This window comes from Amia ocellicauda, chromosome 6, assembly GCF_036373705.1.
Source record: "Amia ocellicauda isolate fAmiCal2 chromosome 6, fAmiCal2.hap1, whole genome shotgun sequence".
Classification (NCBI taxonomy): Eukaryota; Metazoa; Chordata; class Actinopteri; order Amiiformes; family Amiidae; genus Amia; species Amia ocellicauda.
In genome coordinates this window covers 35,269,371-35,281,420 of record NC_089855.1, presented here as the reverse complement: position 1 = coordinate 35,281,420, position 12,050 = coordinate 35,269,371, and the positions used below count along the sequence as shown (strand labels likewise).

General features: G+C 38.5%; 1 protein-coding gene across 1 annotated transcript; it reads left to right on the top strand.

Moving 5' to 3' along the window:
• Positions 1–887: 887 nt before the first annotated feature.
• Positions 888–7,051, top strand: slc10a2 (solute carrier family 10 member 2). The gene is made up of 6 exons (XM_066707058.1): positions 888–1,533; positions 2,554–2,672; positions 4,579–4,667; positions 5,090–5,265; positions 5,494–5,651; positions 6,143–7,051. The coding sequence occupies exons 1-6, from the start codon at positions 1,160–1,162 to the stop codon at positions 6,295–6,297; spliced, it is 1,071 nt and encodes a 356-aa protein (XP_066563155.1). The 5' UTR covers positions 888–1,159; the 3' UTR covers positions 6,298–7,051.
• The last annotated feature ends 4,999 nt before the right edge of the window (positions 7,052–12,050 follow it).

The window sequence follows — 12,050 nt, the reverse complement described above, 5'->3', positions numbered from 1 at the left end:
TCAAGCTTGGTGCCAAATGGACTATACAGCACACAACCAAGTCTACAAGCAGATGGTTAATTTAGCACAAAAGCTATGTGTATGTTTGGCCACCACAATCTCCAGACCTTAATACTTTAATGAGAAGTTGGTAAACATATTGTTACACTACAGGAAACACCACCTGTCTAACTAACATCATGTATTTAGAAATACATGTAGCATGCAATGTTGATAGTCACAGCCATTTTCTAATATTAATTGTTACCTTTAAATATTGAGTGCATGCCTGCATTTTAATGCTAAATCGGCTTTTAGTTACACTTCAAGACTGGTGTGCGTTTGAATGTGTGTATCTCACAATGTTTGCTTGGATAAGAAAATTGCAGACCAACATTTAATTAATTAAACAATAGAAATTTAGCACTTAGAAGTGGTTAGCTTGACCAATAGTATTTTGCAGAATGTCAACAACTAAGTTATACTGCACTACCACATTAGCCATGTAAGAAATCAATTTTAAGAAAACCACAAACAAGGGTGACACCAGTTGTTTAAGCAGGTGAAAGCATTGGTTTAATCGTGACATCTCTGACCTAAACAACTGTCGTTGTTATTGATTAAATCTAAAATACCACTGAAGCAACTCTGTGTAGTATGATCGTTTGTTTGTTTGTTTGTTTCTTGTTGTTGTTGTTTAATTTAATTTAGTTTATCTGGTAGGAATCATGATAATCCGAGCCTTTGAATTACACACGGAAGTAAATTACACGTGTTCCTACAATGACATGTTTTTGATTGACCTACTCTCATAATCTTTTTACTGACTTTTTTGATTAACACATTGGACATGACGCACTTTGTGTGACATTATAAAAAAATGCATTTTAACCTGTGATACATTAAAAGGACAATAAAATTTAAGACCTAGGGTGATAAAGCAAAGAAGTAACAATTATGTTTATTGTACCTGGCGGCTTTTTTTTTTCTTTTTTTTTTTAACAATGACATTTAATATTTGTGAACGCTGGACTCATAAAATAGAAGTTCAAGTTAATCAATTTGAATTGCCGGTTTAAAAAGAGCAGCGTCGGGCGGTTTGTAGGCATTCGCCTTGGATGAAGGTTGATTGCAACTATTCAGTTACATCTGGTTGCTCCAGTTTACTGTGGTCGTCAGAATGACTTATCCGAACTGTTCGGCTAATGCCACTGTTTGCAGTGGCACGTCTTGCCTGGAGCCTTCAAGCAACGCTAACGAGATTCTGAGTCTGGTTCTAAGCACGGTGTTGACAGTAATGCTGGCAATAGTGATGTTCTCCATGGGCTGTACAGTAGAGGCAAGAAAACTGTGGGGACACATCAAGAGGCCTTGGGGAATTTTCATCGGCTTTCTCTGTCAGTTCGGTATCATGCCAATGGTGGCGTTTCTGTTGTCTCTCGCCTTCCAAGTACAGCCCATTCAGGCAGTAGCGATCTTGGTCATGGGCTGCTGTCCTGGGGGTTCTGGGTCCAATATTTTAGCCTACTGGTTAGATGGGGACATGGACCTCAGGTAAGAAGCATTTCAATTATTTTGTGACTACTTCATATCATTGCCTAAAAAGTATAACAGTTAGAAGTCAAAGCATGAATTCATAAAAACGTCTACGATATATTTAAATGATGGTTCTATTGTAGTAGGATCACCTTGTTCAATAACTGGTTTACATTCATTACCAAATGCAGTAAAAGACTTGCGCTTCTGCATAATAATAATAATAATAATAATAATAATAATATATTTCTTCAAAAGCAAATTCTAAAATTTAAAAAACTATGGACAACAACCAAATATAACTGAGTGGTCCAAATTTTAGGTTTAAAGTGAAGTCTGCGGCCAGAAGCTGTAACTTTAAAGGAATTTTGTGGTGTGTGTTTTTTTTTTTTACTTAAATAAAATACCTTAAATGTACTTAGAAACATGTGTTGACTTGAATTGGGATTGAAACATGTTGCCAATTACCACATATTTTAACACAATAACAACTAAAGACTAGATATTGAAAGCTGCACGAAAGTCAGTGGGATTTAACATGCAGCATATTTTTATTATAGGTATAGGTAGTAAACAATGGACACTTTCTAGTGCCAAACTACAAACTAAAATGTTGAAATCCAAAAAATATCGGGGTTTTGCATTGCTGGATGTAGCGAATTTTTTGTGCCATAATGAAATACAATACATACTTCATTAAACAATACAAGATTGTCTTATCCCAGTCAAATTGATTTTCAGCATCATAGTATTCATCACAATTAAATATAATATGTTGATAAACTATCCTTTATCGATATTTTATTTGTCTTTAACGGTTTACATTTACTAGTATCGCGATCGCATTGACTTAATTAAGTGTAAAACACATTTGTATATATGTATTGGTTTGTATTTTGCTACTAGCAATCTTCCACAGTAACCTGTCTAATTTCTTTCAACACTGTAGTGAAGATGTATATTTGGACCCATATACTAACTCACGAATATTTGGTGCGTATTGGTGTGACGCTTGATATGTTATTTTCCTTATGGCAGCATAAGCATGACCGCCTGTTCCTCGATTCTGGCAATGGGAATGATGCCATTGTGCCTTCTCATCTACACCACAATGTGGACCTCAACTAGCGCCGTCCAGATACCTTACGACAGCATTGGTAAGACGTGTTAAAAACATTCACCTGCTGGAATTTAACAAAACAATTCTCATATCAGATCCAATAGGAGTCTTCACTGATTCAAACAGCAAATGTCTGTTCCAAAAGCACATTGGCCAGAAATTGCTGATTTACTCCTTGACTGTGTTTCAAGTCAACTGTGTGTGATCTGTCCCGTACTTGCATGAGTTCTGTTTATTTATTTATAATCCCCTGCTTGTGTTTTTACTAAAAGTAACCGTTTCTCAAATGCCAGTCATTGTGGATGATTAAGAACCATTGCTGTTGCTTCTACAGAAAAGGAAAAATAAGTACTGTTCTCAGTAGTATAAATGCCCCGTTTCCACAGGCGGACGCGTCCGGCCCTGGACGCTTAAACGGGTGTTTCCACTGGCTAAGCGTCTGGACGCGTCCGTGTTTTGTGGCCGGTTAACTTGCTGGTGCTGGACGTGTCCGTAAGCGTCCGTCCCCACTGAGGACATGATTCACTATCAGAATTGGAGGTGTGCGCTTGACTTGAGACACAGGGAGGAGATCAGATGCATTGTGTCGGAAGATATAATCTCAAGTGCCGTGTGCGATCACGAAGATGGAGTGAAATCCACGTACAGAAACAATGACTGCTTACAGTTAATATCCGAGTGCATTAAACACTTGGATTTCACAGGACCGGTGCAGTGCCGTGACTAGTTAAAATAAACTGAAGGATAATAATCGGATCGTAGCAGCCGATGTTATTAATATTGTATGAAAAGCTGGACGGTGTTTCGGGCTGTGTTTAATTAATGGTGTGCAGGACAATCCGCAGAGACAGTCAGTGTGAAGGCGAACATGATTCAGTTAACGTGTGTCCATTTACAAGATAAATGAATGAATAAATAAATACAGCACATCTGGGTTTCCCTCTAAAACATAAGGACTGGTTTAATAAATGCGTCCATAAACGCCATGAGTGAGACGTGCACACTTTAGTTAAATTAAACCTGCTATATTGTAGCTGGATAATTAATCGTTAAACGTGTGTATTTTGTTTCAACTAACTTGCCAAGGTTAAGGACGTCTGATAAGTAAATTATAAATAATACGCAAATAGTATCGTTTGCAGTTACAAATCTGTAGTAAGTAATAAATTAAGGGAGTCACGCTGTGCTGTTTAAAATACATATATACTAGCACAAATGATGACGATAATAATAATACATAGTTGCTATTTAGTATTATTGTTGCGCATGGAAACGTATTCTTATGGGGACGTGCTAGTCTGAATATAATGTTCTCTACACGTTTAGCTCTTCCTAATATCTCTGAACAGAAACGTGTATTTATTACGCTGTTTACAGTCATGTAAAGCACAAAGAATAAAACAGACACAAAGGTCCTCTCCACGTCAGGCTGTATCGCTCGTAGTGTTTCCTGTCTCTGTTTTTAAAACGAAACACAAACCAAACCCACAGTCGCTGCTCCTCCCATCAGAGGGACGGACTTCACAGCGGCCTGATTTTGCAAAAACCGTCTCAGGACGGACGCGTCCGGCACGGCATGGCACGACACGGACGCTTAAGCCAGTGGAACCGAGGCAATATACATTCAAATACTCTGTTCCACTGTTTTCAGTGCTTAATTATGTAGTGTAGATGGAAGCAGAGAGACAGATAATTATGAGCTTAAAGTACTTTAAATATCTTACTTTTAAATATTGTTTTAAAAAAACATGTCCTTAATAACTACTATGGCCACTCTTCACACATGCACATATATGTACACACACAAAAAACATTAAAATTGATTACCATTCATATTTGCGTTTGCAAACAATTTCAAACTTTGAGAAATGTCAATATATGTAAGAATTATACCCATAAGAGCGATAATAATTGCTTGTCACTTTCTCAATGTTCTTCTCCAGGCATAACATTGGTGGCCCTTCTTATTCCTGTGGGGCTTGGAATTTATGTGAAGCACAGGTGGCCCAAGGTAGCAAAGAAAATGCTAAAGGTCAGTGAACAATGGGAGGATTTCTTTTGTATGAATGAGAAGACTTAATGACATTTCAGTGGGTTTAGAGTTGCATGTATTAAAGGATTTTTATCCTGCCAGTGACTGGAACATAAATAAGTAGAGCTCATAAACTCATACAACTTTAACATCATCTGTAAACGAACCCCCTTTAAAAAAAAATATTAAAAAACAAAATAAATCTCTTAAGTATTTGATTTATTTTTGTGAACTTAAATGAGACTGCTGAAAGTTATATATGATAGCTCTCCTCATTCCATGCTTTTTCATCCTAATTAAGAATAACACGTGTTGGTAGACTTTGCTTGAATACAGTCTATACAACATACATTAGGAGGCATGCATTGTTACAGAACCAGAACAGGGTTCTCAGTATTAAAATTACATTTGTTTTCCTGCAGGTTGGCGCCATTATGGGAACACTACTGATTGTCATCATCTCTGTGGTCGGAGTCATCTTGTATCAGTCCTCCTGGGTTATTGCTCCCTCTCTGTGGATCATCGGAACCATATACCCAGCTGTAGGCTTTATCCTTGGATTTCTTCTTGCTCGTATTGTCGGACAGCCCTACTACAGGTAAGAATCACTGTTTTATTTCTCTTCATGTTTTTGTTTGATCTTTACAATGACATCATAATAATGATATTATTCCTCCATCCATCTTCAATAACCACTTTGTCCAGTACAGGGTCATGGTGATAGTATTATTATTTTTAGTAGTACATGTAGTGCCATACAACATACTGCTTATACAGAACATTTGAACACTGAAGCAAAAACCTAATGTTTTACCATTTTGGGCAGGTGTCGAACAATTGCTTTGGAGACAGGCTTCCAGAATGCGCAGCTTTGCAGTACAATTGTCCAGCTGTCTTTTACTACAGAGGAGCTTGAAGTGATGTTCAGCTTCCCTCTAATCTACAGCATTTTCCAGCTGGTGTTTGCTTTCGGTATTGTTGGAGGTGAGTCTTTTATTGTAGCAAGGAAATTACCTTAACATTATAGTGTAGGGCTCTCCATCTCAGATCCTGGAGGGCCAAAGTATCTTCTGGCTTTTGTTTCAGCCCAGTTCCCAGTTACTTAAATGGTCAGATTAACTGATTTACTTGGATGGATTTAAACTTCTCTACAGGTTGCAAATTATGTTACAGGTAGGGTACCTTGAGTCAAAATAATCTTTTGAACCATCAACCTCAAAAAGATATCTAATTGATAAAATACTTCAGAGATCACATGTGGAAGGGGAAATAATTTGCAAACCTTTATAAAACTTAATTTAATATACCATAGTAGAACTACAGTAAAATGTATGAAAGAAGCAAAGCCTCAGATGAGCTTATGCGCTGAAACCAATTCCACATAGTAGAAGCACTACATTTAACCTAAATGTTAAGATACCATAGACAGACTTGAGCTAGAAATAACAGGTTTGTGTGTGTCTTTTCTCCCCCAGCTTATCGGGTGTATAAAAAATGCTGCAGCAGTGATCAGTGGGAGGACTGTGAGAAAGAATCGCCTCAGGATAATCCGGAGCTATCATGTGGAACAAAGAATGGAGGATTTCAGAGTGAAGAGAATACACCAAATGGGAAAATGACACATCTTTAAATGGACTTGATGTATGATGTACTGATGACAAGCACATCACAAGTGGCCTGGACTCATACAGTCTGTTTGGTGTTGCTGTAATTAAGCACTACAACATTTTATACTGATGCTGGCATCGAACAGAATCGGTTTTCAGAGTCATGTGGACACCCTGACAGAAACTAGTCAGAAACACAGGCAGTGGTGATACAGATTAAGAGCTGTCATGACAATATTTTAGTTTTGGTGCTTACCAAGGAACATGAGGCCACGCACTAAAGCTGTTTCACAAGTTGTCTTACCTCACCTTTTCTTGAAGAGAACTTCACATCTTAAAATGCCTGATACGCAGCTGTAAATAATTTGTTTTTGTCCATGAGCCTGAACAGTTCTCAATTACTAATATAGATTAAGGGAATGGCAAATTGTACAATGTTAGTGACATGTCAGAAGTTGGAGTTTTTTTCTTTTTTGTGCTGCTGATATCTATATCCAATAGTGGTAGTTAATAGTTAAGAGACATTCAGACCTGCCTAAGGTCTGCTTTCCTGATCTTTTAAACTCAAGAGCCTTTGTTTCATGTCTTATTTCATTAACTTAAATTTGAAGAAAATGTGAGAAACTGAATATTTGTGTTAAGGTACTATTTGCAAATGTCTACACTATCATATTAATAACTTGCAATATTAAAACAGCTCATAATTAATGTGATATTGTTTCTAAACAATTGTATGTTCTGTATTTAAAATGACAAAAATAAACCTTTTATATAGGAGTTTCTGTCTTGTCTGTTTTTATTATATGAATGTACACTCACCTAAAGGATTATTAGGAACACCATACTAATACTGTGTTTGACCCCCTTTCGCCTTCAGAACTGCCTTAATTCTACGTGGCATTGATTCAACAAGGTGCTGAAAGCATTCTTTAGAAATGTTGGCCCATATTGATAGGATAGCATCTTGCAGTTGATGGAGATTTGTGGGATGCACATCCAGGGCACGAAGCTCCCGTTCCACCACATCCCAAAGATGCTCTATTGGGTTGAGATCTGGTGACTGTGAGGGCCAGTTTAGTACAGTGAACTCATTGTCATGTTCAAGAAACCAATTTGAAATGATTCGACCTTTGTGACATGGTGCATTATCCTGCTGGAAGTAGCCATCAGAGTATGGGTACATGGTGGTCATAAAGGGATGGACATGGTCAGAAACAATGCTCAGGTAGGCCGTGGCATTTAAACGATGCATAATTGGCACTAAGGGGCCCAAAGTGTTCCAATAAAACATCCCCCACACCATTACACCACCACCACCAGCCTGCACAGTGGTAACAAGGCATGATGGATCCATGTTCTCATTCTGTTTACGCCAAATTCTGACTCTACCATCTGAATGTCTCAACAGAAATCGAGACTCCTCAGACCAGGCAACATTTTTCCAGTCTTCAACTGTCCAATTATGGTGAGCTTGTGCAAATTGTAGCCTCTTTTTCCTATTTGTAGTGGAGATGAGTGGTACCCGGTGGGGTCTTCTGCTGTTGTAGCCCATCCGCCTCAAGGTTGTACGTGTTGTGGCTTCACAAATGCTTTGCTGCATACCTCGGTTGTAACGAGTGGTTATTTCAGTCAAAGTTGCTCTTCTATCAGCTTGAATCAGTCGGCCCATTCTCCTCTGACCTCTAGCATCAACAAGGCATTTTCGCCCACAGGACTGCCGCATACTGGATGTTTTTCCCTTTTCACACCATTCTTTGTAAACCCTAGAAATGGTTGTGCGTGAAAATCCCAGTAACTGAGCAGATTGTGAAATACTCAGACCGGCCCGTCTGGCACCAACAACCATGCCACGCTCAAAATTGCTTAAATCACCTTTCTTTCCCATTCAGACATTCAGTTTGGAGTTCAGGAGATTGTCTTGACCAGGACCACACCCCTAAATGCATTGAAGCAACTGCCATGTGATTAGTTGGTTAGATAATTGCATTAATGAGAAATTGAACAGGTGTTCCTAATAATCCTTTAGGTGAGTGTATATGTAGATATACATCAGCAGCAGCCTATATAGATCCACTGCTGGATGAAGGTCTCCCCAAGATGTTTCCACTTTCTTCCATCATTAGCTTCCTCTTTCTGTCATGCCTGCAGTTTTTTATTCTTTTATGTAATCCTCTAGGTCTTTTTTAATTTCTTGGGATCCATTTGATAGCTTCCTATATGTTTATATATAGGGACATAAATAGGATGATGAGAGTTTACCACATTTGGTGCATGTTACTTTTATAATAACCCTATTTATATAAAGTTAGACCCTTCAATTTGATACAAAGTGCACTGAGTTATTTGAACTATACCTATTTATCGATTATATATATATATATATATATATATATATATATAATCGATAAATAGGTATAGTTCAAATATACACCGATCAGTCATAACATTATGACCACCTACCTAATATTGTGTAGGTCCCCCTTTTGCCGCCAAAACAGCCCTGACCCATCAAGGCATGGACTCCACTAGACCTCTGAAGGTGTGCTGTGGTATCTGGCACCAAGACGTTAGCAGCAGATCCTTTAAGTCCCATAAGTTGCGAGGTGGGGCCTCCATGGATCGGACTTGTTTGGCCAACACATCCCACAGATGCTCGATTGGATTGAGATCTGGGGAATTTGGAGGCCAAGTCAACACCTTGAACTTGTGATTCATCAGACCAGGCCACCTTCTTCCATTGTTCCGTGATCCAGTTCTGGTGCTCACGTGCCCATTGTAGGCGCTTTCTGTAGTGGACAGAGGTCAGCATGGGCACCCTGACTGGTCTGCGGCTACGCAGCCCCATACGCAACAAACTGCGATGCACTGTGTGTTCTGACACCTTTCTATCAGAACCAGCATTCACTTTTTCAGCAATTTGAGCTACAGTAGCTCATCTGTTGGATCGGACCACACGGGCCAGCCTTCGCTCCCCACGTGCATCAATGAGCCTTGGCCGCCCATGACCCTGTCGCCGGTTCACCACTTTTCCTTCCTTGGACCACTTTTGATAGGTACTGACCACTGCAGACCGGGAACACCCCACAAGAGCTGCAGTATTGGAGATACTCTGACCCAGTCATCTAGCCATCACAATTTGGCCCTTGTCAAAGTCGCTCAGATCCTTATGCTTGCCCATTCTTCCTACTTCTAACACATCAACTTTGAGGACAAAATGTTCACTTGCTGCCTAATATATCCCACCCACTGACAGGTGCCATGATAACGAGATTATCAGTGTTATTCACTTCACCTCTCAGTGGTCAAAAAGTTATGGCTGATTGGTATATATATATATATATATATATACACTCACCTAAAGGATTATTAGGAACACCTGTTCAATTTCTCATTAATGCAATTATCTAACCAACCAATCACATGGCAGTTGCTTCAATGCATTTAGGGGTGTGGTCCTGGTCAAGACAATCTCCTGAACTCCAAACTGAATGTCTGAATGGGAAAGAAAGGTGATTTAAGCAATTTTGAGCGTGGCATGGTTGTTGGTGCCAGACGGGCCGGTCTGAGTATTTCACAATCTGCTCAGTTACTGGGATTTTCACGCACAACCATTTCTAGGGTTTACAAAGAATGGTGTGAAAAGGGAAAAACATCCAGTATGCGGCAGTCCTGTGGGTGAAAATGCCTTGTTGATGCTAGAGGTCAGAGGAGAATGGACCGACTGATTCAAGCTGATAGAAGAGCAACTTTGACTGAAATAACCACTCGTTACAACCGAGGTATGCAGCAAAGCATTTGTGAAGCCACAACACGTACAACCTTGAGGCGGATGGGCTACAACAGCAGAAGACCTCACCGGGTACCACTCATCTCCACTACAAATAGGAAAAAGAGGCTACAATTTGCACAAGCTCACTAAAATTGGACAGTTGAAGACTGGAAAAATGTTGCCTGGTCTGATGAATCTCGATTTCTGTTGAGACATTCAGATGGCAGAGTCAGAATTTGGCGTAAACAGAATGAGAACATGGATCCATCATGCCTTGTTACCACTGTGCAGGCTGGTGGTGGTGGTGTAATGGTGTGGGGGATGTTTTCTTGGCACACTTTAGGCCCCTTAGTGCCAATTGGGCATCGTTTAAATGCCACGGCCTACCTGAGCATTGTTTCTGACCATGTCCATCCCTTTATGACCACCATGTACCCATCCTCTGATGGCTACTTCCAGCAGGATAATGCACCATGTCACAAAGGTCGAATCATTTCAAATTGGTTTCTTGAACATGACAATGAGTTTACTGTACTAAACTGGCCCCCACAGTCACCAGATCTCAACCCAATAGAGCATCTTTGGGATGTGGTGGAACGGGAGCTTCGTACCCACAAATCTCCATCAACTGCAAGATGCTATCCTATCAATATGGGCCAACATTTCTAAAGAATGCTTTCAGCACCTTGTTGAATCAATGCCACGTAGAATTAAGGCAGTTCTGAAGGCGAAAGGGGGTCAAACACAGTATTAGTATGGTGTTCCTAATAATCCTTTAGGTGAGTGTATATATATATATATATATATATATATATTTTTTTTTTTTATCTGAACTGAGTTAAGGCCAAGGGTGTGTCAAATTTGCCACTCCGCTGATTACAAATGCATATACTGTAAAAGTGTAAAGTATTGTGTGTGGTACATTAAATTTGTAAACCAGACACCTTGCATAGAGTTGGCTCTGGTGTATGAAGCCAACTCCAAAGGCCCAGAGCATAACATCTTTTTTTGTACCCTGTCAATTTATAACTATTCTGTGCAAGTTCCATTCCATTCCAGGAAAGGGTTTATACTGTTCGTATACTTTGTGAGTGTGTGAGCTTTTGTTTCTTACAGGAGTGATAAACTCAAACACTGGAATTATATTTATTAACTAAGATGTTTCTATAAGGTTACTAATGATTAAAATAAATAAATAAATAAATAAAAATAAAAAAAAAATATATATATATATATATATATATATATATATATATATATATATATATATATATATATATATATATATACACTGGGGGAAAAAAGTATTTGATCCCCTGCTGATTTTGTACGTTTGCCCACTGACAAAGAAATGATCAGTCTATAATTTTAATGGTAGGTGTATTTTAACAGTGAGAGACAGAATAAAAACACAATTTTTAATAAAAAAGCATTTCAAAAAAGTTATAAATTGATTTGCATGTTAATGAGGGAAATAAGTATTTACTTTTATCAATGTTATTTTAGGTAGGGGTGTCAAAGACATGTTTTAATGGAGGTCCATGAAAGCAGGTATTTACATGGGGCATCTAAATCAAACAATGTGAAATGGGCGGAGAAAACAAAAAATTATAATCCAAGCAGGATTTTTTCAGTATTGTGTTCAATTATTGACTTTTCCTTTGTTTGTTTTCCAGTAATTGCCCCAATTTAGCAGAACTATAATAATTAAAAATATGACTTGAATAAACAGTTACACAGAATGTGTTGTAGAATTGTTTTACAGAGCAGAAAACGTTATCCTTTGTTGGGACTGTTCCAGTTGGAATCAAGCAGCAAAGATTGACAGGTTTGACAAATGTGTTTTTACTTTTGAAAAAGTATTAGTATATGGCAGAGTTGGTTAGATTTTTCTGATGTCTTTATTTATTCTACTCAGCTCTTGCATTTAATGGTTTGGTGAACATTAATGAATTTGATCGCAAAGTAAGGGAAGGGATGATGGATGCTATTTTAGATAGAGTAGTC